The sequence below is a fragment of the Chlamydotis macqueenii genome, chromosome 3, assembly GCF_036417535.1.
Source record: "Chlamydotis macqueenii isolate bChlMac1 chromosome 3, bChlMac1.mat, whole genome shotgun sequence".
Lineage (NCBI taxonomy): Eukaryota > Metazoa > Chordata > Aves > Otidiformes > Otididae > Chlamydotis > Chlamydotis macqueenii.
In genome coordinates, this window is record NC_141558.1 from 48,875,638 (window position 1) to 48,902,484 (window position 26,847).

At 44.3% G+C, this 26,847-nt stretch overlaps 1 protein-coding gene across 3 annotated transcripts in view; it reads left to right on the forward strand.

Moving 5' to 3' along the window:
- Positions 1 to 26,847, forward strand: part of SOBP (sine oculis binding protein homolog) — a 114,986-nt gene that overhangs the window by 43,545 nt on the left and 44,594 nt on the right. For 2 of the 3 annotated variants that reach the window (XM_086743937.1, XM_086743938.1), the window contains exon 5: positions 20,295 to 20,390. The exons of the other annotated variant lie outside the window; for it this stretch is intronic. In XM_086743937.1, the coding sequence (XP_086600063.1) occupies positions 20,295 to 20,390 (96 nt within the window). The remainder of the gene's footprint in view (positions 1 to 20,294; positions 20,391 to 26,847) is intronic. 3 annotated transcript variants of the gene reach the window in all.

Genomic DNA, 26,847 nt, shown 5'->3' on the forward strand with positions numbered 1-26,847 from the left:
ATTTCTTTCCTTAATGAGTTTCATTAAAATCAAAGCTTCCGGAAGACTGAGCCATGACAGCTGTCTAAAGACTGTTTCACTTGCTATGGGCTGTTTGGGCTGAATAATTATTTCAGCTTTGTAAGGATTATTTCTTTAAATAAGAACAATGATACTGTGTTTGGGAAGAGAAACAAATGCTTGGAGTGGTGCAGCCTGATTTCGTAGCACCGACTTGTAGTACTCAATGGCTTTCAGGAATACCTGGGAAAAACACATCTCTCAGTCTGCCACATTTTTTAATGATTTTACTTAAGGATACAAAGGCAGCTATTTCAGCTGGCAAGAGAAAGAGAGCTTGGCTTTTAATGAAGCAAATAAATTCTTCGAAAGAGAGAGGGGCTTATTCTTTACTGTTGCATTGCTGTGAATGTGACCCAAGAATGAAAAAGCAAGTCTTTCTGGTTTGCCGTTCATAAAATGTTCCTGTAAGCTGCAGGCCTGGTACTTTGATGAGATAATGGCAAGTATTTCAGTTCTTTTATATTTCCAGCACTGTAAAATCTTAACGATGCATTGTGTATTTCACAGCTATTGTAATTAAAAAGACAAGGCTTTTACAACATAGTTCAGTCTGTTTGCTGAGCTGACCGTTTTCTTTTGAAGGGGTGGGAAGATGGGAGTTTTACAGTAATCTACTGCTTCCAAGTCTGAACTGGAGACTCACCACCTGTTTTCATTAGCTGTTCCACCGAATTCCATGTCAGAGTTGCAGAAAACCCAGCTGGTTTGACAGAGCTCGTGTTCCTATTGTGAGTCTCAAATTTCAAGACCTGAATGGTAGATTTTTGTTTGGAGAAAGTGAGCGTTTTCTGAGATACAGGGACATCCTCTCAACTTCCTAAATCCTTGCTCCATGCCCTTTGTTTCTAATCCTGTGTCCTTCCCGGTGCTGATTTTATCACAGTACTCTTATTCCTTGGAGGACAGAGGCCACTGACCTCCACCTAAAATGAGATTGTAGTTAAGAGAGTGGTTATTTAGAAACGGCACCTTCTTGTTTAACAAAGAGACTCTGCGTGCTATGTATGCTTTCTGTGTTGACCCAGACATATCTTGTCCCTGTCAGTGTGGCTGGAGAACAGCTAGATGACTTCCCACCTCAGTTAGCATCATCAGGGTAACAGTCATGAAAGCCTGACACACAGATTTTTTTACTACCGGGAGTGACAGAACACCGAAACAGCACAGCTTAATTTTTGAATCACAAGCTGGTTTTATGAGACAGACAGAAGAGCACAACCCTGTCTGCGCTCAGAAAGCCACCACTATAATGAAAAATGAAGCTGAGTGTGTCTGATGTAGTAACTGTCAAAAGGGAAGTCAGGCTCATGTTGGTACCACAGTGCTGGTCTCAGGTGGCAGCCGTTGCTTGATGGATACTTGGGACACGGCATGGGTCAAGTGTTTAAGGTAATTGTTTGTGAACTGGCCGGCTGACAGCTAAAGATCTGTGGTGAATAAAGATCCCAGAATTTCACAGGGAGCAGCCTCTCCCACCACCAAACGGCTGCATATCAGGAAAAGACGGGCTTCTGCCATTTTATTTTCCTTTCTGATAGATGACTGTAGCAGTTGGAGAGGTGCACGCTCCCAGCAGGAGAGAAAAGGTGCCCACAAAGGCACAGTGCAAGCCAGGTGGGTGCTCCTACAGCCCATGAGCCCCTTCCTCCACAGAGCCCCCACAAAGGGAGCAGGAGGGTGTCCTGCTGCCCCAAGGGGAGCACCACGCCTGATGCAGCCAGGCATTTGTGGCCAGTCCTGTCATCGTCGCAGCCCTGGAATGAGGGAAAACGCTTCCTTTTCTCCTCTCCCCAAGGCCGGGATTTCCAAAAGCCTGGGACAAAATGAAGCAACCAATTTCCCTGAAGAAAAGCAAACAATGGGCTTTGTTTGCTTAACCTACACTGAGTCTTCTGAGAATCCAAGCCCAAGTGGCCTTGCAAGAGGGAATTGTGTGGGCTCTCAGCTCTGGCACTGTTGTATAAATCCAGAACCCACATCATAATCTCTTTCTGTCATGTCTTAATTACTGTTGTGACATACTTCTAATGGGAAATTTCTGCAAGAAATTGGTCTCTGTTAAAACTTTCCTCTGATGAAAAATGAGAATGAAAGATGTCGTTTTGAGCTGGTTTGAGGAAGGCTGCTTGTTTATTGCTAGAATGGCCAGAAGAGCTGTTATGGTTTTCTCCTCACACTCATGTTTGCATGATCTTCCTTTTACTTCTGTTTTTTTTTAAAAAAAAAAAAACCAAAACCCAGGAGGGACACTTTTCAGAGTGTCAGTTTATAGGCATCCAGTGTCGAAAAAGCAGGTGTATGTAAGTTGATTTATAAAAACACACCCACAATTGCCTTTTTTCTAGCTCAGAAATTTTAAGAACCCTAGATTTAGTTGTTGCTAATCTCAAATATTAGCGCCATAGAATTAGTCACATTTAAATGCTTTTCCTAAGAGATGTGCTGTCTTTCCAGTCATTTGTCGGCTTGTTTTGCTCCAGGAGTTCAGGACCTGCCTCTCCACCTTTGCCATTTCATGAAGTTTCACTGCAGAGACTTGATCTCCAACCATGAAAGCTATTTCAGATTTGCTAAGAGCACCACAGCTTCTGTGCCCTGAGAGCCCGTGGAATGAAAGCCTTTGCGTGCGCAGCGGGCTCAGCTCTGCCACTTTCTGCTCCGCAACTAAAAGTAGCCTGTGTAAAAATTCACTGCCTTTCTTGTTGAGTGGCAGCTTTTAGAAATGAGTCCATCTCCTACTCATCAGATGTAACGAGTATAAAGGAGCTGCGTGCTTTGTTATCACGAGAGAATCCACTTGGAGGGATGTTTAGAGTTTAGCCTACTTCCAAAAGTGCTGGTTATGTTTTCACATTAATTGCCACTGGCTGATACCCAGCCTGGCAGAGAAACTCTAGAAGTCTGTGCTTTCAGCCTCGGTGGGTGAACCTGGAACCCAGTTATTTTTAGCATATATTGTGCATGGATTTCTAGCTGCCTCCCAGTGATGTGAAAGCTCTTAATTGAATCTAATCCATGAAAGATTTATCCTCCTGATCAGCTTTCCTGCAGGAAGTGATTTTAGACTCATCAGATTCCAGCTGTTGCTTAAATCCATTCAGCCATCAAGCCTGTCAATTTTATTGTGAGTATTCCAGGTTGGTTCCCTGCTGGGGCCTAGATGTGGGCCTCCTATTCTTCCGTTTTCCATTTAAGTCAATCTATAGAATAGCACGGGTCTTCCCTGGTGTGTGGGGAGACGAGCCAGGATGTGGAAAAAAATGGAAGTTGATCAGATCTGGCTGATCCAACAAGGGTGGTTTAAAAGCCCCTTTTTCAGCTTTGTTCTTAAGATCTGTCTGCTTCCTGCAGTGATCTTTCTACAGCAGCCAGGACTTGATGCCTGAGAGAGATGAAAAATTATTTTAAAAAAAATAGAAAATGCATAGACTTTTGTGAAGTCTTGCAGCATTTGACCAGCCTTGGCTACATGTGACTGCTCCAGCCTCTTGTAAAGCAGCTCAGTTTTAGTTTTCGGATGTCAGATGTTAAAGGTTGACTCTAAAGTTTCCAATCATTTCTCAGGAGTGGTGGAACTGAAACTAGAGATTCACACTCTTCTACACGTATATGCACATGGTGAGGCCACGGTATCTTTCCCTCTGAACTATGTAAAGAGAAGTGGTGTATCTTGGCACAGTTGGTAGGTTTTACTTCTTTTCCATCACTACATTCTCCTTTCTTTGTCTTGATGCTGCATAAATGTTACCCATTCCACCTGTTATCACGGCATGTGAGTGACAGTAGCAAGAGACTGTGGATTTGGATGTCTGTTTCAGTGGAGCTATTGATGGTGATTTTGAAAGACCGAGGTAATGTATCTAGTAAAACTGTGATATCAAAATTTGTTTAAAATACATCCAAGACTTGTAAATTCTTTTTTTTTTTTTGGATCACAGTCTTAGTAAAAAAAAATATTAAAGGTCCTGCTGGGTGTCTAGACAAAATAATTTCCTAACGTCTATTAATTGCCCTTTCTCTTTCCGCTCACGTGTTGCAGGGAAAGTGTCTGTGTGGTTGGTAATACTTTAGCAAGCTCCCATTCCAGTAGTGGTGTTTTGTAGGATGCTCATTTGTCTGAATTCCTCTGAGCAACTCTGTGTTCCTTAGATCAGGAGAGAAAGATTTAAACTCCTGCTGAAAGGCATCATGAGAGTGATGACATTTCTGGTTACTTAATGTATCTCTTAATGTATCTCTAGGAGTATAATCTAAGTTGATACCCTGGATAATCATGCCATTGAAGTCAGAAATGCGGGAAAAACAGAAGAAAGAAAAATTAGGAATCAGAGTGAAATTTAACATGTGCATGTTTATGTGTTTCAAGTCCAGTTGTCTCATTTTGTCCCAAGTCAGGATATTCAACGTTGTTGAGTTTCAAGAGCTCTGGGCTTTCTCACAAAAGGAGAACACAACCAGAAAAATTGTTATGGTGTGAACAGATACCTGGAAGGCCAGAAAAGCTGTGATCTGCTGGCTTTCCAAAAGCCCTTTAATGACAAACCTTTCCTAAGGCGTGTGTAAGAAGAAAAGCTAGTTCATGTCCAGTACCATTAGGAGATATGCATGTGTTTTGCCCTTCCACCTCTCAGTCAACATGTAGTGTAACCAGGTGTTACACTGTTGTATGTGTTAAATTCGACCTCTGTCTCTTAAATCTCTCACCACTTTCAGAAACAATTTATCCACTTTCAAAGTTTTCTTTTGAGGTTTGAAAACAGATCCAGAATTCCAAAGTCAGTTCCTAGAGCCTGATTGCAGAGAGGCACGAATGTCGTGAAAATCCAGCTGAAGTCAGCCGGCACCCCACAGGCCAAAGTCCTGGCACTTTACATCAAGGCCGTCTCTGTACCAGTTCCTTGAAACTACTCTAGTGTGGGAGCACTTGTACCATTGCTGCTAATAGCTGATGAATGTGTCCTTCCAGAATGCATTGCACTCCTCCTGGATTCATTTTGGCCTGCAGACCACCCAGCTTGGTGACTTGTTCTGCTGGGCGATCTGCAAGCAAACTTGTTCTGCTTATAGGAGAGATGGGGAGAAACTCTTCAGCAGGGCCTGTTGTGAAAGGACAAGGGGTAATGGTTTTAGAATAGAAGGAGGTAGATTCAGACTGGACATCAGGAAAGTTTTTTACAATGAGGGTGGTGGAACACTGGCACAGGTTGCCCAGAGAGGTGGTGGATGCCCCATCCCTGGAAACATTCAAGGCCAGGTTGGACAGGGCTCTGAGCAACCTGATCTGGTTGGAGATGTCCCTGCTCCTTGCAGGGGGGTTGGACTAGATGGCCTTTAAAGGTCCCTTCCAACCCAAACCATTCTATGATTTATTGAACTTCCAGCTTTTTGCTGAGAAAGAATGGATAGTTAATGGATAGTTAGTAGCCATTTTTTTTTTTGTGATGAAAATATGAGGGGTTTTTTTGCTAACATAAAAGTATAGCAGCCTACATAGACTACTGTCATATTTGTTCTCATATTTTTTTTTTTTTTTAGATTTTAAGTGGCTAAGTCCTTGTCACTTAGTATCTCATGTAAGAGCTGTTCCAAACCTCTTATTACCCTTCGCTGATACTATTACCTTTAGTGCAGACCATGGCCTGATTTTAAGGAGGAGCCTGCCAGGTATTTAAAATAACATTTGAAAAATAAGGTTTATCCAGTGTAGAGATGCAATTAAAGTTGGTTGTTGAAAATGAACCAACATCAGCAGCAATTAGTGCTCAAGGCAAGAACTTGTTATTTTCCCCTTTTGTTGCTTCTCTTTGAATTTCATGTTTTTGATAGGAGAAGTGACAAAATGTCTAGCTGAGCCTTAAATTGCTGTTTCTTGACTGTCTTCCTCCAAAAGTGTGACAGCCATGTTCCCCTTCCCCTTTGTCATGGAGCAGGCAGGGAGTCACCCACACGGCTGAGGGAGAAGGGAGCAGACATGGGGCGATGGAAGAGCCATGCAACTGTGCTCCCACGAGATGAGGCAGACAAGCTAAACTTAGCCGGGGGTTGTATTTTGTCCTCTGTGGTGACACACTGTGCAAGGCCGTCATCCTTCCAGGGAAGCCCAAGGGGTGCACGGCTACGGTGGGAGTGGGGCAAGAGCCAGTGCCCTGCCACAGGACTCCTCCAATGCCTTTTGGGCAGCCTCGAGGAGCAGCTGGGTTTGGAGGAGCCATAACAACTGTGTTATGGAAGGCTCCTCTCAACTTAGGGATGTGGAGGAGGCCAGGAGAAAGCCTCCTTGTGGGAAACCTTTCTCCCTCAGCTTCTGTCTGTAGGATGGTGGGGCTCCCCATTTCCCTCAGGGTCAGGTGGGCGTTTGCATAATAGAAGTAAGTTTGGGTGAGGAACCGAAAAGAGTGCGATTCCCCTGGCTAAGTGCCTGTGGAATACAGGGGTGCTCTCATGAGACCCCACCTGCAGTACTGCATCCAGCTCTGGAGCCCCCAACATAAGAAGGATATGGACCAGTTGGAGCGAGTCCAGAGGAGGTCACGAAGATGATCAGAGGGCTGGAGCACCTCTTCTGTGAGGACAGGCTGAGAGAGTTGGGGCTGTTCAGCCTGGAGAAGAGGAGGCTCTGAGGAGACCTTATAGCGGTCTTCCAGCACCTAAAGGGGGCCTACACGAAGACAGGGAGAAACTCCTCAGCCAGGGCCTGTTGCGATAGGAGAGGGTTAATGGTTTTAAAATAGAGGGAGGTAGATTCAGACTCAATACAAGGAAAAAAATTTTTACAATGACAGTGGTGGAACATGGGAACAGGTTGCCCAGAGAGGTAGTGGATGCCCCATCCCTGGAAACAATTCAAGGCCAGGTTGAATGGGGCTCTGAGCAACCTGATCTGGTTGGAGATGTCCCTGCTCCTTGCAGGGGGGTTGGACTAGATGACCTTTAAAGGTTCCTTCCGACCCAAACCATTCTATGATTCTATGATCCCACCTTGTGTTTCCCTTCCATCTTTTGCATACTCACCACACTTCCTCTGCCTACACATACGTGCGCGTATGGAGTCTGTCAGTAGGTAGGAAAAGAGATATGCTAGAATCTCACCTAGCTCAGTGCTGTACCGTGAGATATATGGAAAAAAAATCCAGGAATAGTGGATGTACAGGCCAAACTCACTTATCAAACCCCTCACCCACCCACTCCCACTGTCCTCATGGAAGGACCAGTGGCCCATTGTTCCTTCAGATTGTGCTCAAGAGGGTGATACTGGCCATTGCTGGAGACAAGCCTGGACTAGGGAACCTTAGATCTGACACAGTGGGGCTGTTCTTAGGTTAAAATAAAGAGTTCCTGTTTCAAGATTATGGTGGGAAAAAAAACCTACTCTGGTCCAACCAGCGCAGGAGAGTTTCCTACCATATGTTTCCACTACCTTCAATCCAAAGAACTGGAGGAGTAGGAGACCCAGCACTGATCACAGCCTGAAGGCTACTGTGCTGGGCAAGGAGAGAGCCAGGACCGCTTTTTGGCTCTGGCCCAGCCCCTCCTTGACTCCCTTCCTAGCGCAGGCTGCCTCTGAGGGCAGTGGGGCACCAAGGAGATGCTTTGTTTGCTTGCGGGTCGCTAGCTGGAGGCCATGCGCCAGGGTTGGGAATCATTGTCCTAGAGCAAACCAGTGATGCTATTTGTGACCCACAGCAGCAAAAACCCAAAACATGAAGTTAGGGCTGACACTCCCTCTCTAACTTGAGCCACTGTGCTTTTCATCACGGTGCCAGGAGTTGTCAGCTTTAACTCCAGCTTTTTTTGGCTTGTGTCACAACCTAATAAGTTATAGGCCAGCTTCTCCTGTCGATGTTTTTGCTGCACAGAAGGCTTCACATTTTGTAAGCTTTTACAGCACAGCTGTGCTCAGAGATAAAACAGAATGTGTATACAGTACAGTATGCATTCAACTGATGCGCTAGATTCTTCCCACCATATGCATGGAGTGGTGTGCATTTCACTCCAATACCTCACTGCCAAAACTGCCAGAAGCAAATAAACAAATGGCGGAAGAGAGACGCCATATGACGCAGTGCCAGGCACATGACCTAGACTTCTACAAAGAGACCTTGGCTGCTTTTAAAGGATTATAGTGGTCCAATTTTTTAAACCTCGCTTCCCACTGTGTGAAATGTTCTGCCAGCGTACGCTGTGAAGCGTGCCAGTTGTAAAGAACGCTCATAGATTTCCCTTTCCCGCTCAGCAGCTGATGTTGCAGCTCCTTGTGCTTAACACCCATTTCCTCTTCCTTCGATGCTAGTGATTCCCCATCAGGTTTTCTAAGCCGAGAGAGAGGAACAATGGAGATGTGTGAAGTACTCTAATTCTGGAAGAAAAGCTACTGTAAAAAGACAGAACACATGTAATTAGGATAATGAGATTAACAATATTAGCAACAATTTAATGATTAATATATAAACAATGCAAGTGAGACAAATGGCTGTTCCATCTCGTTCCCCACAAAAAAGTCACTAAGTTGCATTTCACAGCATCGATGGTGAAGATGCCTGTAATAAACTGGCGCGAACGTTAATTACATGGTTAGATATAATTAATTTAAATTGTAATTCTATTCCTGGAACTCACACTCTGAGTATGAAAGGGGATTCCTTAGCTTCTTTTCTCTCTGACCAGCCTGTTGCTAAAGAAATATGATGATGGCCGCCACCACAGTGCTCCGCCTGGTAGCGGTACTAGGAAACACATACGAATTTTCCTGTCTGTTGTCCTCAATCTTATGTTAAGCTGAACATCTGTCACTAGCCTGGTGGTTATCATGCTAGCTCTGGCTTTTGTCTAAGCTTAGCTTTACTGGTGATTGTGTGAAGGGCAAGCAGGTGCTTTCTTCACTTTAGAGAAGCTTCAGGCACAGGTTGAGAAAGTGGACTAAGAACAACAGAGGTCAAGACCGTTACTGCGCTCTACAAAGCTGATACCCAATGCAAAATAGTCTGGATGCAGGCAAGAGAATTGGGTCTTGGATTTTGATGAAATCAGATATGGAATAAAAAATTATGTTAAGTTTTTCAGATAGCAGCGATATTCAGTTGAGTAAGAATGTGCTTAAAGGGTTTATTTAGAGCTGGTTCTTTGATTGATGCTTTTGTACTTCTGTGTAGTTGTAGTAATAAGAGCATCAGTTTCCCCCAAGCCTTGCTGCCTCCTGCTCTAATATACACTGTGACCAAGATAAAAACATCTACATCTTGGTCAAACAATGGGGAATTTGTGGAGCTGTGCATAGTGGCTGAAAGGCCAAAGGCGACATTTCTGCAAGTTTCTCTAGACTCGGCTTAGACAGAGACATCATTTCAACTCTGCCCTAAAATGAGTTAGATAAGTCTCTGCACTGGCTACAGAAGGCGCAAGCACTGGATTTCAGCCTGAGAGTGGAGAAGCACCAGGAGTACTTCGCTCTCTGAATACTGCAAAGCCCACTTGGCTGCTTCAAGCCCAACCCTTGAATGGAGAGGAAGCAGGGGCACTCACAGTGCAGGGGATGTGATTTTGGCAACTCCCAGCTCTGTAGCTGTAGTACCCACTTTGCAGAGGAGTGTCCTGGCTCCATCTCTTTTCTGCCCTGTGGAAGCAGTAGCTCTGTCTTTGAGGAAAATGAGACTGGCCTATGGCAGCAGACCTATTGCATAGGCCACCAGCTGGACATCAGTGGGCCCAGCAGCACAATGGGTTTACGTTTGAGGTGACACAGAATAGTCCATTGGACAGTGAGGAAATGTTAAGGAAGGCCAGAGTTGTAAACAAGGTTACTGGCTAAGTACTTGTTGAAGGTTTTAGGCAAATAGGAGTTATGTAAGGGACCAGCACTTGAGAGGCTGGAATAAACCCATGGAAGCTTTAAAAAGCTGACAGTGCCACCCTGAAATGGAAGGGATGCCATGGACATACTCGTGCATATGCATGAGGAGACAGCAGTGCTAGCTGGGAGTGTGCAGGAGTCTGTTGCAAACTCAAGGGAGGCTTTTCGAGACAGTAGAAGTAAGAAAGAGCAAATCAGTGACACAGGAGAGGTGGTAAAACAGCAAAAAACACGAATCTCTGCTGTGTGGTAAGGGGTCAGGCAGGTTGATTTGGGGATGGAGGCAGCAGGCAAGCCATTTGAGTCAATGCAGAAGACAAAAAGATGGTGAATGTGTTTCTGTCTGCTCTTTTTTTTCTAGTGGAAACATCCCCATTTTTCTGTTTTTAAGCCTATTTTTAAGAGTTAGAGTAGTATATATATTTTTTTTTTTTCTGTAATAACAATGCACAGAGCTGAAAACAAAGATCTAGTCTGATAAACTCTAAGGCCTGAAGTAAACTGCTGGGAATAGTTTGATTCCTGTAGGCTCAGAAACCTGGTCAAGGATCTACCCGCAACTGCTTCTCATGGAAAACAGTCATGAAGGAAACTGGGAAGACAGAGGCGTTTTCCAGCATGTCATCTTATTGTGACAGAAAGGAGAAGACTCAGAATTGGCCTTCTCAAATCCCAAGGCGAGTTGGGAAGATAAATTATAGTTGATTGCCTCCTGTTGCCTGAAAGGATCTGTGTGCCCTGAACTTCCTTAGAGTTTGAACAGACAGTTTCCTGATTTTAGACATGATGTATGTTACTGGAATCCCACCGGGTGATAAGAGGGTTGCAGTGGGCAGTGGAAAACACAGGCATGCCGCTGTGATTTAGAAATAACTTTCTGCCTGCATTGGGGGCAAGCTCAGAGGTGTTTGAGTTATGCCCTGTTTGTCACTGAGAGCGTGGCATCCCCCATGGTCATGACTTCTTCTTCTTTAAAGAAGAGTGGAAATCCTGGAAAAGGAGGGCTACCTCATTTGTACTGTATCAGCCTATTACTCTGCAAAATGTCTTTGAAAGTAAAACTTTGAATAAAAGCCTCAAAAAAAAGGTGGCAGGAGAGGAGGGAGAAGTGCTGTACCTGGTATTAGACCCAAAGGCAGTGGTGATATTGTGACCTCAGTCCCTGACTTCCAGCTGGGCTGTTGGGAATTATAACGAATGCTCCTCACCACCAGCCGGGTTTTGCTTTTGTCCTGCTTCTAACTGCCACTGTCCCACCTTTTATTGCAGCCATTCATCATCGGCAGAAAGACTGGGAGATGATATTAAGGTTGTAGAAGATATCATTTGTATCAAAGCTTCCCCTCCTTTCTCTTCACCCTCTCCTTGCCCATTCTCCTGCATACGTTCCATTCATATTGGGTTTTGCCCCTTCTCCAGACCGGTCATCCTTTCACCCAGCTCATAAATGATTGCTGTAATAATATTATGACCCCTCCATTTTCATGTGTGAATTGCCCAAGTGGCACGTCGCTCATAACCAAGGCAGGGAGAGATTTCTATTTTCACCGTTTAAAAGGCTACAGAAAATACAGAGAATAGGATCCTGCCTGTCTTCCACCGATGCCAGATGAGCATTTATGGCTGCAGAGTAGCTTGCAGACACAGCCCATTTGAGGGCTTACCAACCAGACCTGGTCATTTTTTTTTCCTTCTTTGCATTTATTCAAAGTGCAGAGCTGTTTATATACCACAAATATGGGAATTAAAGAAAAACAGCACATGTAGAATTACCAGCTGTTTAAGTCTTGTTGTTGCCTTCCGTATCGATCAAATCCCTTGCTTCTTAATTGGATATTGACTGTTGTGAGGCAAATAAGGCAAGCTGTCAGAGAGGGGAGGGATGGGGCACGAGGTTTATCTTAATGGTATGTTGATCATGACTAGTCTATAAAAGCCAGTGGGAGAGGAGTTCATTAAACCAGCCTGCAATCGCTTTAAAAAAATATGGTCTAAGTCAAGATGATTAATCATATATGTGACACTACAATCAAGAGAAAATCTGCTTTGTTGCTGTGGTTTTTACAATGCTGAAGCTTGAAATAAGCAGATGCATTGAAACAAATTCATTAGGGACGGTGATTTGTTTGGTCTGTGAGCCTTAGCTAACCGTCACCAACATTTGAGGATTTTTTTTTCTTTTGTTTTTTTTTTTTTTTTCCCTTGGTGTTATGTTTTGTTTTTCTGCCTCCCTGCCTCCCTGGCAGGCTGGCTGGAAATGTGTGCTTGCCCTGCACAGGAGCTTCTCATCTGTGCTGGGGAACCCACATAGAAATGGCAGCAATGAAAAGGGATACTTGAGCTACCTGACAGTGAACCACACAGAATACTTTGGAAAACACTTCTGTCTCATCAATTACAATAAGCAGGGAACGCGAAGAGAGAGGGAAAGCTTATTGGCTACGCTGGTGTGAGCTACCGATTACCAAAATGGAATCTGCTGGGAAGTCTGTAGTATATTTTCATTTCTTTCCTGGCCGTATTTTAGTCTGCGTATTGAATATGTTGCAGTAACTGTCAAGCACAGTCCATTAGTGTCTCTGGATCAGGCCTGTCATGAGTCAAAAGGGAGATTAGTAGGACAGTCTCACTTTTATGAAGGTCTGTGACTTGTCGAAGAATTGTTCAAAGGGGCAATAAACAAAGTTTATTTCGAATTATCTCAGTGTTATGTGTTTGTTATCATATTTATTCTTTGACAATTTGGAACTGGTTATTAAAAATTTATGATATGGGTAAAGGTTTGTGCAGTTTGAAAAATTAGCTTTTGTGGCAGCCACCTGAACACTTCTCATATATCACTGTGCCATGAACTGCCAGGGAAAGGGTAGCGCAGTCGCGCGGAAGCCGGTAAAGCTGCAGAAACTGCCTGGCTATTAACCGATAGAGGAAGGAAAAAGGTGCATAAGTCTGGAATGCGATGGGAAAATTAGGTTTAATGGGGAGTTTTCATTTGAGAATGTAAGGCAGTCCCCTGCTCGAGCAACTGGATTGAGGCTGGACCACCTTCACTTGCTCATGGGCTCAAGTCATTTAACATCTCAATCCTTCTCCTCTTCCTGTAGAGGAGTGGTCCAGGGCAGTAGACACTGCTATTTTTACTTCAGTTGCTCTTTCTGGGTGTATTGTGAAACTGAAAGCTATCATCAGTTTTTCCGAAGTATTTTATGACTATAGAAGGGGCTATAATTGTACAGCATTGCAAGCTGCATTAAAAAAAAAAAGTCCTGATTTTGCCTGGAAGGATGAGAAGTCCAGCAGAAAATTAGGATTCTTCTATAAATACCTGAAACAAAACTGAGGGAAGAGGAGGAAAAGATGGATTGAATCCAGAAAGCTGAGTCCTTTTTGGGGGGTTTTTAGTGACTTTTAAACACAGTAGGATGAAAGTTATGACTTTAGCAGACACTAGGGTAGTACTGTTATTAATATTTCCTTTTGATTCACTTATAATATTACTTACATTATAATAGGGTTTGCAGCTTGTATTTTAAATATAAACTGTGGATAATTTAATACCATGAAATTCTGAGTGAAAAATTTAATACGTAAAGCTGGACCATTAGGAGCCATAGCCCATGGAAGACAAACATTTAAAAAAAAAAAATCCATAAATAACTGTTTATCAGATTTTCAGGCACTTAAAAATTTTTTTTTAGTTTGTTTCAGTTATGCAAGAAAATGAACGTGACATTCCTCAGTTGCTTTGACAAGGATAATTTTGGAAACACTGCCCTATCATTCCACAGATTGGCGCCTTCTCATTCTTTGTCGTAGTGTAATTTTTCTGGGGTAGCTTTTCTCAGCAAAACTGCCTGTCTCCTGGGAGTTTTTGCACCTGTTCAGAAAGGGACAATAAGGAGATGTGGGTTGGCTTTGGTCAGAATAGCAGGTTCGACCTGATGACTGTTTTTAAAATCAGGGAGTATTTCTTCTGTCAGCACAATGGAGAAGATTGCAGGATATTCCAAATGATGCATTTTCTCCGATTTTAGTCACATTGGCCTGATCACTGGCTCCTGAAGGCGTTTCCACACCAAACCTTCTCCTAAACATGCGGACTCAACACGCTTTTCTAATCCAGTCTGCTGTTAGTGGTGTGGTATTTGGATTTTGTATTCGCTTTTGAAATACCTACTAAAATTTGAACAAAGGTTAGAGTTTGGGTCTGGATTCATTGCTGTCTCTGATGGACATGCTGCAGTAAAGCATAAGCAGCTCTTACCAAGAGATATGCCAGCTGTAGGGTCCCTTGTCTTGCTGAGGATGCCTGCAGGGAATTGGACCTCAGACTCTGCTTAGGGACTGCATCTTTGTGGAGACATCTTTACTCCTTCTCAGTGACCATATAACTTCACTCTCTGTGAAAGGGACTCCACAGCTGTGGAGTCCATATTGTAATATATAGGAGCCGGGAGCAGCTGAGTGTCAGGCAGAGATTTCAAGGAAGGCTGTGGATAGATCCTAGGCAACAAAATGGCACAAACCTGTCTCCAGCGGTACGGCCTCTGCTCCAGACCTGGGAAGAGCCACGCATGCAGTCCTGAGGTTTTGCTTGTTGCGCTGATATTGTTCCACTGGTCTCTATCCACTGATGACTTCTTCCAGCGTAGGCAAGATCTTAGTTCGTAACTTAAATAATGGATGGAGAGGTGCGTGTGTGTGTTGGCACGTGTGTTCTTGTGCGTGCTGGGGTGGCGTGTGTGGGGAGAGGAGAGGAGGAAGCAAAAGAAGTCAGCAAAAGCCCTTCTGGTTTTCCTCTGCATACTTCATAAAGAAGTTATAAGAGGGCATATTCCCAATTTCTTTTTAACTTTGCAGATCACCTCCAGTAGACAGATTGTCTCGTGGACCACTTCCCCTCCCCTTGGCGATCAAATAACATTCCTGTGGTGACTACAGCAGTTGCTTACATGGAAAAATAACATTAGGAAAGTATTTAATGTATTTTTAGCTGTCTTTAAATGCATTTTAGCAGCTGGAAACAAGGGGAGTTAGTAGCACATGACCTGCAAGCGCTCCGTAGACCACCGCCAACTGTGCAGAGAGCCACTGCTGGCAGAGAGACCCCAGGCTGGGAAACATTGGATAGGGTGGTCACCTGTAACCTGGGGTGGTCACAGGAGGTCAGGGAAAAGTGATAACCTCGATTTTAGTGGGATGATAATGATGTGATAAATAGCCATTGTGATTCTAGGTCCTTAATTTTTACTGATCTTAGTAGTGGGAGATTTTATAAAATGTTGTTTTGACATGTTTCAAAATACCTGGGACTTTTTTGAAAAGCTTGAGAAGATTTTAGAGGCTTGGAGTGGCAAAATATTACAACTGTAGAGATTAATGAATAGAGTGCAGCTGAGAGAGGCAATAAGCTAATAAATACCATTTATTCCATCACTCCATGAATCAGGAAAATCCTGAAATCATTGTGAAGAGCAAATCTCTCGTAGAACGTTAGTGGGAGCTTTCCCTGAGGGAAGACTTTCCCCGAGCGAGGGCTCACTGCTATAACTGCGGGGTTCCTGAACTAAGGATGTCCTCCCCAGACCGTTGTCCCTGGCCCCGCTCCACTCCCAATGCAGAGCCAGGACCCGGCACCCTGATGTCGGGCTCCCCTGCCGCCCCAGCCCGCAGCAAATACATTAATATTTCTGGGAAGAATATACTCAACAGATGGAATTTTAGTACTATTTTTGCCGCTGCTGGTGCAGTGAATGTAGAGAGCATGATAATTGATTATCTGAGACAACAGAAATGCACAGGAACTGGAATTTCAAGGATTAGAGTCCCCCTGAGGATTTCCTTCGAGTTTCAGTGAAGGGAGAGATAACCTTTGTGGTGGAAACGGAAACACAGCTTTCGGTTCCCATCTGCGGCCAGCCTCCGGAGACAATAGCATTAAGGGTGATGTGAACTTCCTCTGTTCATCGCCACGGGACGGGAGCCTCGGTGCAGTTATCTGCGCTTCTATAGCAACGCTGTTCAACTTCTCGCAGCTTTTTTTTTTTGTCCTGCTAGAGACATTCAACTGATGCCTGTATTGAATGTGTCTGGGGGTAACGGTCCCGTGTTTTGTCTGTTTTAAAGGACATTTATGGAAATTAGGTGGCAATTTTATCCTGAGTAAGTAGGCTAATATTCTGTCACTCTGCATTACTCAAGTGGCCATCGCTCTTAGAAAATAGATGTTAGGTGTTTTCAGTTAAGTAGCATTAAACTTTTGTGGACAGAGCAGTAGGATTTAATTGCAAATGCGTTGTCCCGTTTTAGTGGAAGCTTTGCATTAACAAGTTCCATCTTAATAAATTATTCTGTTCAGCCTGCCTTGTGACTTATGCTATCATAAGATCCTGCCCTTAATATTAAAATGTAAGCACAGATTTCCTCTCCCAAGGCTAAGACTGCATAAAAAGACTTGCACTGAAGCTAAGAAATCCTCTGTCTGATCCGAGCTAATTTTTCTCTGAGAACAAGGAGAAACAAATATCCATGCACTTGGGAGGGAAGGAAATTCTGCTGTAGATTGTTCTTCCTCCGTCTTGTTAAAAAAAGGAATCTTGACTTAATATATAGTCTGTTTCCAAACTATTGGCATCTTTCACAAATATAGGCTGGCTGGCTTACAAACAGATAGCACAGTTTGTGTAGCCAAAGATAGTTGTCATCATGCACTTATTAATGAGTACACATATCTCTGAACATCAAATGCTGTGCTATTTTCAGAGAGATCCTTTCAGATCTTGTTTTCTGTTCTTTTCTTTTTGGTTTTTTTTTTTTTCCCCCGCCCTCCTACCATTTTCCTTCACAGCTCAGTGGTAGGAAGCGGAGAGGAAAGGGACCTGGGAAAGGAGATGTTCTCATCTGTCCAGCTTCCCCACGTCAGGAGCTACTCTGTGCATGTCATTCCTGACAGATGTTTGCCTAATCTGCTCTTAAAAAACCCCAGTGATGGGGCTTTGACAGTCTCCTTAGGCAATCTGCGCCAGTGCTTTGCTGTACCTATCATTAAGAAGGGTTTCCTGATATCTAACCTGCAAATAAAGGCCACGATTTCCTGCACAACCCATCATCAGTCTGACCTTACAGCCAAGCCAGCTCCACCAAGTCGACTGCAAACGTGCTCTCTTCTACTAGGAGCAGCCAGGGCGGTGCGAGTGCCGCCGGTTTTGTTGAGTGTCCAGCCTGGTGTCTCATGGGCCGGCGATGGGCAGGTTTCCCTCTCAGATCCCATGCAGCTGACGGGAAGGCGGCTGCCTGCCAGTAGATGCTTTTGAATGAGGAGATGCAGTCAATCCCAGGAGAGGCGCTGCCACGGTGAAGTTGCAGCAGTTTTGCGCTGATAAAACGAGCGGCACGCACCGTGCTCCCAGGCCGCAGAGCAAGAGCTGAAGCTCTTGCACTTGGATGTACATTTTTTGATGAGAGCATTTCTATAAACATTTTAGCAGTTTAAAAGCATTTTAAAAAATCAGAGAGATCACAGATTTTTTTCAGTTGCTTCCTTTTAAACAATAGCAAGCCAAATCTACCCCTGGCAGCCTGATAGAGAAGCTGTAGATGCCAGCCTGCTGTGATTGAGGTCGAGACGCTGGGGAGCTGAGACAGTCGCTTACTGGTGTGCAGCAGCAATTGAGAGTGAGCCTGTATAGGTACAGGCATATCACAATATTACCACGCTGAGATAAACTCTGAGCCACTTTTTTAATGCGCTTGGAACAGTGCTGAACATTGTTAAGAGTGTTTCCTTCTGCAAATTATTAACAGCTGGAAGGTGGTAGTAATGAATTCATGTAAAGTAACTGGAGAATGAGCCCTGGCTGCTGAGAACAGGTATTTTTTTTACAATGGAAAGCAGCTAGCTAAGCTAGATTTACTTTTACTGCCCAAGTAAATGACAGCTGTATGTAGCTAAACTGGTTTTGAGACTAGGAATTTTTGGTGACATCCAAAATTAAATAAAGTAAGGTTTGGATCAGTCTGAAGAGGGGCACGTTGCCGTCAGCAGGGGTGAATAACCTTTGTGTATCTGGCAATTTTGGTAAGCAGGTCAAGGTCTGTGGGGTTTGTCTCTATATTTTGACACACGCTACAAACACTCTGATATCCATTTCACTTTACAAGGTGTACGCGTGCACAGAGATAATGCTCCACAGGGTCACTGGCAGGTTACAATGTGCCAGCCGTCACGTGCACAATATCTAGAATAGTGCCAAGATACAATTTCAGGGGTCTGGGGGCACTGATCGCGTTCAGAGCCCTGCATAACACCTGTGCCCCACGCAACATCTCGCTAGCTCTCTGTCACTGAGCATCTCGTTGGCTCCTGTGATCCTGAGCTGACAGGTCTGTTTCTATTTGTGCAAGGCATTTTTTAAGGCATTCATCCCCCAGTTGTCTTCTAGATGACCTGGAAGAGCTTCAGCAAGTTGCCTCTATTCCTTCATGGAGGAGAGGAAAGGACAAAGTTTGTTTTCAAAATGAGAAATTTTTTTTTTTCTTACAAAACATGGTCAAATTTGGACTTTGTATTCCACGCAGCATGGGAGGTAGATTTATTGCACAAGCAAGGTTTCAGTTTCAAACTAACAATTAGAATAATACATTTAAACCTTTGTCAATATAAAAGTGATTTCAGGTGCTCAGGAATGCTCTGCCTCTTCCTTGTGGTTTGGAGGAAAAATTTTAAACATTTTCCACCTTGCAGCTATTGAGAGCAGTGAAAGAAAATACCTGTAAGCTGCTTGGAAACATACAGAATAAACTCATTTCCCACTTCCCACTTCTTGTAATAATCATTAGTTGTAGGTGCTACTCCAAAATACTTTTAGACAAACCTTACACTTTTAAAAATGGTATTTTCTATCAAGTTTGTTCATGCTCCATGGCAGAGAAGCAGAGGGCCAGGTTGAAGCCCACTGGACTCAACAGGCTTTCCATGAGGTGCAACCCCTTCGTGTTTTCCTAAAAATCACCAGTGCTGTCAACCTGCCCCGCTTTCCCACCCCACCTCCCCCAGGAGAGGCAGAAGCCTATTTGAAGGCAAACAAGCCGTAGAGCCTACAAGGTGTAAACATCTTTCATAAATGCCAACACTGAAAAAGCCTGGGCACCGGGAGTGTGACACACGACGACAGGCAGTTCACGCCGTGCGAGGGGGGAACGATGCGCCGGCGCTGCCACAGCCACCAAGATGCGTGTGCATCCCTGGACCCACTCCATCCCAGGGCAAGGGGACGCAGGGCGGCTGGAGGGATGGGGAGCGGGCCCTACCTGCTCCTTGCCCGGTCACTTCCACCCGTGCCCGTCGCCCCCCACCACCAGCCCCCCGCTCTGCCCTCCTCCTCTCTCCAGCTTCTTCGGGCAGGGGCTGATTTAAATAGGTTGGCGGGGAGCCAGGAGCTCATCATTTTAATGCAGTGTAAAATGGAATGTGCATAATTATATGCAAGCCATATGTGAGGGAGACAGCTCAGCTGTGAATTTCGGGAGGCTGCGAGAGGGAGAGAGCGAACAGTCAGGGATCAGATGAGATGGAGCGGAACGGAGCGCAAGTGTCACCCAAATGAACAGTGTAATGAGTGTATTGCTGACACTCCTCCTCTCACCTGCTTCTCCCTCTTCCTTTAACGCAAAAGCAGAAAACACTGTGGATGAGAAGGGAAAAATACTATATGCAGGCAGGATTGCTAATGGGCTCCGGTAATGTCTCCATTTAAATTTCAGCTTTCTTAATTAACAGTGTAGTTCCACATAGCCGGTAACTTTTAATGCATCTTCGTCATTAAATATTTTGACCGCATTTGACTGAAGGATCATTGTTCTCACTAGATTATTGCTCCTTTCAAAGCTTCACTTGAATACGGAGGGGGAATCCATTTGTCTATAATAGTGTTACATGTAAATTATGAGTATGAAAACTTACATATTTTTTCTGGCCTTGCTGTTAAACTGAAAATACAAGTACATTATTTAGGGATTGCTTAAGCATGTCGAAAAGTTTAAACGAGTACACATGTAATGTAATCCTGAAAAATGCAATGGAGTAAATTGAAACCCTGAGTTACTCACAGTTTTCAGCTCAAGTATTTCATTTTGGGTTTGTCTTTTGTTGTTTTAACTATTTGCAATGCAATGAATTTGCATGTTCAACCTGAGCTATGTAAGAAAACGGCATCCCAAGTTCTCGTATCTAAAAGGTGTACTGCGTATTTAAACAAACTTTTAAATAATGTTGTATTTTGGGATTCCCGTTTGTTTAAATGATCTGAGCTGTTATGCTTTTAGCTATTTTTTTTTCCTTACATTATTTGTAAGTCCCTAAATAGGCCATTATATTTCCCTTCAGGCTAGAGATGAAGATGGACATGCTGAAAATTTTCCCCAGCAGCACTATGCTAAGGAAACTCCAAGACTTGCCTTCAAGAATAACTGCGAACTACTTGTAAGAATAACATACTTACAACAAGTCTAGATTGTTACTTTAGCACAGTGAAAACCGTTTTATTTTTTTTGAAAGGCTTTTGTTCATTATGACATACATTATGAAATATGATAGTGGGTTTTTTTTTTCCTGTTTAGCGTTCTAATGCTAGTTCTGCTATCCGTGAACAGTTTAAGATCTCAAATTGCTTGAAAAATCTCTTATATTTGATGACAGCATGTGAATGGCCTTGTCTTACTACCTTGTCTCACACGATAAATCAGGGAGACCCATGCAAGGAGTGATGCAGAAAAAGCCCCAAAGGCCCCACCCCCCCCACCTGTGAGGCACCCCAAAACTCACTCTCCCATCCACCATTTAGCTCTGCCTTGTTTTCAGGCAGTGGCGCCGCGTTCCGTTCTGCTGACACGCAGTACTCCCTTTAGAGCTCGCCTATTCTTCCCCTTCCTAGCTGCATGCAGGCGAGAGCATCCTCTCCTCTCCTCTCCACTCTTTTCCACTCCTCTCCTCTCCTCTCCTTTGCTGCAGAGAAAGAGCGAAAGCCAGGAAAGCACGTACAGGGAGCCTGGAGTGTTTACAAGCCGTAAGAGAGATGATATCAGCTGTGAAAGGATCTCTGTTCCAAGGCAGGGTTAATTTGCTGTTCATTTTAGCATTTGCAGCTAGGCAAGATTAAAAGCAAGCAGGAATGCCTATTATATTTCTATTAAATGAATCTGTTGAGGCCTAATGTTCTTGATTAGCTTGCGAAAATGAGTGCTCCACGATGAGTTTTTCTGTTTGCCTAAAGTAAACAGAGAATGAATTGTCATACATTTAAGAGAGATTCACGCATGGCTTTCGAGAAGGGAGTTTTAGATTAATTGGTAGATCTCTCCCTCGCATTCGCCTTTCTTCTCAGCGTGAGTGAAATGTATTGTTTGGCTAAATGGAAATACTTGTGGAGAGTCAGAACAGAGGATTATATTTTGAGACACCACTGCTTTTTTTTTTCTCATTATAACTATAGAAGAAGGGGGCAGCACTGGGGGAGCAAGCTGCGTTTCCTCTGCGTTAAAACTCGTGTCTGCCTGCCCCGTAGAGGATGCAGGGCCAAACACTAATCTCAGTGTCCCAGGTGCAACATCCAGCGAAGTTGAGCTGTTGAGCTGATGTAACCCAGTGCCAAAGCTGTCCCCAAGATTCAGGCAGTTGATCAGAGAGGCCCAGACTGGAGGGCAGCAGCCCAGGGATGGGGGCCAGTCACCGCTTCTGGGATACATGCATAGGGTTGCCTACCCGCCAGGCATCCTCTGTGCTGAGCCAACCCCCAGTTAGGTCATGACAACACTTTTTAGAGTCACAGATGTGACTTGGAAGGGTCCGTGTGTTCCCAGTATCATTCTCCTCAGCAAAAAGTGATGTGGCCCATAAGACCTGATCTTGCTTCCTCTTAAACTCCTTGCAAAGTTCCTGTTGGTTTCAGGGGCAGCAGGGTTAAGTCCTAAGGGGAGGAAGCTAGAGAAGCACAAAAAGCAATTCCCTGGTGCAGTCACAATTCTTGTGCCAAATAAATGAAACTATTTCTTCAAGGCCACGCTTCATTACTGTGCTGCTGGTTAACTCAGGCCTGATGAACCTTCGCAGCACACAAGGATGCCCCTAAAGTCAACAGGGCTTCTCTGTATGGAGAAGTTCAGTTCTAGAGTTGGGATACAAAACAATATAAAATGTCATGTATTATTTCAATTGAAAATCTGCTTTATTTTTACTGCAAGCAGTCAATGAACCAATTAACCCCCTTTGTGCTATTAAAATCAAGCATTCTTTTAATGCCCAGTTAATTATTCCTCTATTAATATGCATTTAAGTTTTTGCTTTATTCTGTCACTTCTGTATCTGGCAAAAGCTCAAGTCATCCAAGTTAGTCTTTCATGTGCTTTTTTGGACAAGTTTCAATTCTCGTTTAAGGAAGTAATAAAAGCAATTTGTCATAGTTTTATTTTTCCTGTGCTATTGGAAACAAAATTGGCAGGGATGTGATCTGTACTCAATTTGTATGTGAAAAAAAAGTAGACAAATAATGAATGTGTACCTCTGCTGTCTTTAAAGATGTGTTTTAGGAACTTTCAGTGAAAATGCGATGTGGGGCCTAGGCTTTGGTGGTGGGGGAATTAGTGTTGTTCGTCGAAGATGCCCTTTGTTTCACAGAGAGGTAGTGGTTTTCCTTCTGTATCTTTACTTTTTGAGAAACAATGCAATATTAAAATATGCTTAAGAGTAAAGTGAATTTCACAGGAGCTGGCCATTAATACAGGGTCTTTCTCCTAAAGACTAGTCAGTATTCCTACGTTTGTGCTGTGAATTGTCCTCTTGGGAGGGGAGAGAGGAAAAAAATATGAAAGAAAGGAGTGGGGACAGCTACTTCCTCTAAAAACATATTTTCCCAATGGTAAAAACTTACCCAGAGTCTAACAGTGCATGCAAGTGCTCGCTGAGCAAAAAGCTGAGATTTTTTAAGTGAAAGAGAAACTGAAACTTGTTTGTGCTTTTGAGAGCCAGGAAATCCTTGGAGGTTTCTCAGTGCAGTTGAGCGTCAGTACTGTAATAGCCTGTCAGGTGAAATTGGAGGCTTTGGCTCGAAAGTGCTTTCTTTGCTTTAGGGTTCAACTGCCATTTTCCAGCAAGGCTTGTTCCGGCTAGCGCAGGCTCCTCTATTTGGGAAATGCTAGTGCTGGGAGGGTGCTGCCAGGCGGGATCCAGGGGCTGGGGCACTGCTGCTGGGTCTGCGTCCAGGGCTCTCCCGCAGGAGCCGCGCTACGCCGGCTGAATCTTAACATCACCGGTCACAGGCACGCACGGCGAGCTTTAACTCCTCAGTACGTGGAGAGATTTGAAAGCATAGTAACATAGAGTATGACAGATCAGATGCTTTCTTCATGGTTTATTCCTCAGAAGAGGAGATATTGTGGTTAGTGAGGTACAGCGCAGCTATTTGGGTATTTTTTTTGAGCGAGAGCTTGATAGGAAATGGAATGAAGAAAGAGGTACACCTTAGAAAAAGAAACCCCTGAGTGCTTACATTCATTCTGCGCATGAAGAAAAGCAGTGGCAATTAAAGATTTTGATTGGTGTGGAAAGCCATTATGCAGTTACGGGATTAGGTTAGAGTATTAATTTCCAACGTTAAATCCAGATATGTTGTTGTGTGTCATGCCGTTTATTGTAGAAAACAGAGTGGTTAAGATGCTCTAGTCAATGAGGACATCAAATTTTCCTTTCCTTTCCTTTTTCAGTATTTTTGAGAATAATGCTTTCTTAAATTTAGCTACCCATGATAAATACTGGGAACTACATAAAACAAATTTATTTTTAATGAGCCAGGCCAGCATGCTGTCTTGGCCAGCCATCCACACTTCTCCCATAGGCACTGCCTCAGGATTTTAATTTCTTATTCCACGAGTGGCTGGAAGCTTTTCTTTCAGGCACGTCTCTTTGTTTCCGGAAGGAAAAAGCAGAATTTAGTCCTCTCGAAGCCGATTGTCAAGGAGCAGTACAGTCCAGCTAATAGTGGATGTGGAGAGAGAGATGGGATTAACTGTGGAGAAAGGGTAGGCTAGAGTGAAAAGGCCAGTGAAAAGCCCACAGCCCTGGCTCCAGCCAGCTGAAATTCCTGAGAAAGGAAAAAGCCATCTGGCACCTACCCAGGTTAGTCAGGGTAGGAAGAGCCATGCTTGGATGCCTTTTAACAAAAGTGAGAAAGAAAAACGAACAGTTTGTCCTTCCCCCCCCTGCCCTAGTTACCCAGAATATTAAGTTGAGGTTTCAGATTGGCATGCTGCTGTATGAGCAAAGGAGAGGTTGATGGGTTAAGGAAATTAAACGCCAGGTTGCTTTCCAGATAATTTGTTTATGGAGATGATCTGAGTACCACCCACCGCTATGGGATTATATGTAAAGCAAACAAATAACCAAAGAAAACATAAACACTCTGAAAAAAAAATTCATTTCCAGTCCCACACCCAGCTGTGATCCACGGTTTTCCTGCAGTAAAATTATGATCTTTTTCTCTTTCAAGTCAAAAAGGATGCTCTAGTAGTTCTGCTCTGGGAGGGTTAATTCTTGTGTGTGATGAATTATAAGATAGTCCTGGTCCTTGGAAGCTGCTATGTAAAAGACACAAAATAAAACATGCTTGGTTTTGGGTTTAATGCAAACTCACCGACGGCCAGTTATCTTTAGTCACTGACAAAAAAAAGGCAGAGAAAGCTCTGAAAACACATCTACAACTGAAACATGAAATGCAAAACATTCGACAAGCAAAAGGCGTTTGGGGAGGCTATGGCAAGGCTGAGGGGAGCCAGAGCTACAGCTGATGCTTTGCTTGAGCTCGTGTTGCTTTGCTCTGCTGTTTCGGGACTGGAGGCAGGCTCAGTGAGCGCAGCACACGTGGGACATCTGGACAGGGCAGCAAGGATGCGGGCAGGTTAACCGCAGCATTACGGTACTGGGATGTGGGAAAAATTGCATCCCTACAAGAGTGATTTTAAAAAGCGCTGAGAATATTTGTGATCAGATGAGGCCAGTAGGTTTTGTAGTTGTAGTCAAGTTAAATGTAAGTTTGCATATCGGTATCCTTTGGAGGCCGTGAGAGTTTTGGTTTCAGAAAGTGAGGTTTGGATGCTTTTTGTTAAGGTACCTGACCTGTTTCCTGTGCCCCAGTGTCAAGCAAAACTGCTCCCTGTTTGTGCTTCAGCATTAAAAGGAAATACCCATCAGTCCATTTATAACCGCAGTGGAAGACTGAATTTGGGGAAGATAGCTTTGCTGATCCCCTCTCTTGGCTTTCACCCCTTTTTGTCTCCCGTGATGCCTCCTTATTCCTGGCAGAAAGAGAAAGCAGAGGCACTTCCCCACTGTAGCTCTTCCTTCCCCCTGCTAGGTGCAAACTGGCAGGAGAGGGAGAGTGCTTCCTCCATCCTGCCCCAGGTTTTGGGACAAGCAGAGCTTTTGGCCAGAGAGCTGGAGCAGGACTGCTGCCCAGGGACTGCTCTGAGGGGTGCAGGGCCACAGCTCGTCTTTAAGGCACTGAGCTTGGGATCAGGAGGTGATTTCACCACCTTGGAGAGGTGGGACGGGAGAGGGGGATGAGTGCTGTGACACCCTGTAGAGCTCCAGGTTGTAGAGCTGCTGGTACTCAAGCCTGCTGAGAGATGCCTACTGCTGTTTTCGGCATCACCCGTTTGCCGTGTCTCACCACTGGTGCTGGTTTTTGGTGGTTTACTGATGGATTTCATCAGTTTCTTGCTCAGTTTCCTGCCACAATCTGAGAGCAACCGATACTGCTCTGTCAGCTGCACTGTGACACATGCAGTGATTCAAGCAAATGGCCATGCAAAACCCCTAACAGCCGATGGAGAGCCTGCTGTTGGTTTCAGGGACTTCAGATTAGGCAGAGAGAGCTGTCAGAATGGCAGTTATGGCTCTGGAACAAAATTATTGAGAAAAGCTGTTGTAGCAGGGAATTGATCCTGATGTTCTTAAAACCTCAGTAATCTTGGCCACCTGAAATTCAACCTTTCTTGTGACTGAAATAACAGTGAGGCTTAGGTCATGTCGTAGACTAATTGCCTGTAACGTTTCATTTTCAAAAACTAAATTGTTCATGAGTTATAGCAGAATATTTAAAGAAAAAGCTCCCCAAAACTCCACCAAAAAACTTGCATTCTGTTTCTTTTCAAGCAAGGGCAACAAACCAGGCAAAATTGTGGTAAAATTTTTGTAGGTCCTTAATTGCTGCCAGGCTGAGCGAAGGAATATGTGGTGTTCACCTTACACACACTCCTAAAGACTGTTGAAGTCCATGGGCACTGGGTGAAAGCACTGAAAAAAGGCAGTGCTCAGCCCATGGGCAGATTTGCAGCCCCAGGGGGAGAGGGGAGCCCCAAAACCCAGCCCTGGCTGACCCTCCCTGCCCGCTGCCTCCCTGCAAGGTAGGCCCTTAGGTAGGCATCCACAGGGCACTGGGTGTCGCGGCGGCTGTACCCCGATAGGCATCTCGCCAGAGCGATGCAGGGCCAAATAGAGAGCTGCAGCCTGCCAGCCGCCCCGCGATATGCCGTCCCCGGGAAATGATAGGCTCTGTGCCTGTCTGCACGTATCTATTTACTAGTTTAGAACAAATGCATCCACTGTCCTGCCCGATGGACGGGCTGTGTCCCTCTTGCCCTGTTTTTTATTATATGTTTTTCTACTCCATAATAGAAGTGAAGGCCGTTACTCACATTACGGCAGCGCAGGCTGGACCTGGGAGATTTCAATCCTCTTCCTGGGGCCCCAGCAAACCTTCTTGGGGGTCTTGAGGGATTTCCTTGGTCTTTGAGGCCTTCCGTTCCCCTTCCCACATCCTGCACCACCATCCTGCTAAAGAAATGTACTTTTTTTTTCTTGACTCACACCATGTTTAGGACTCCACAGC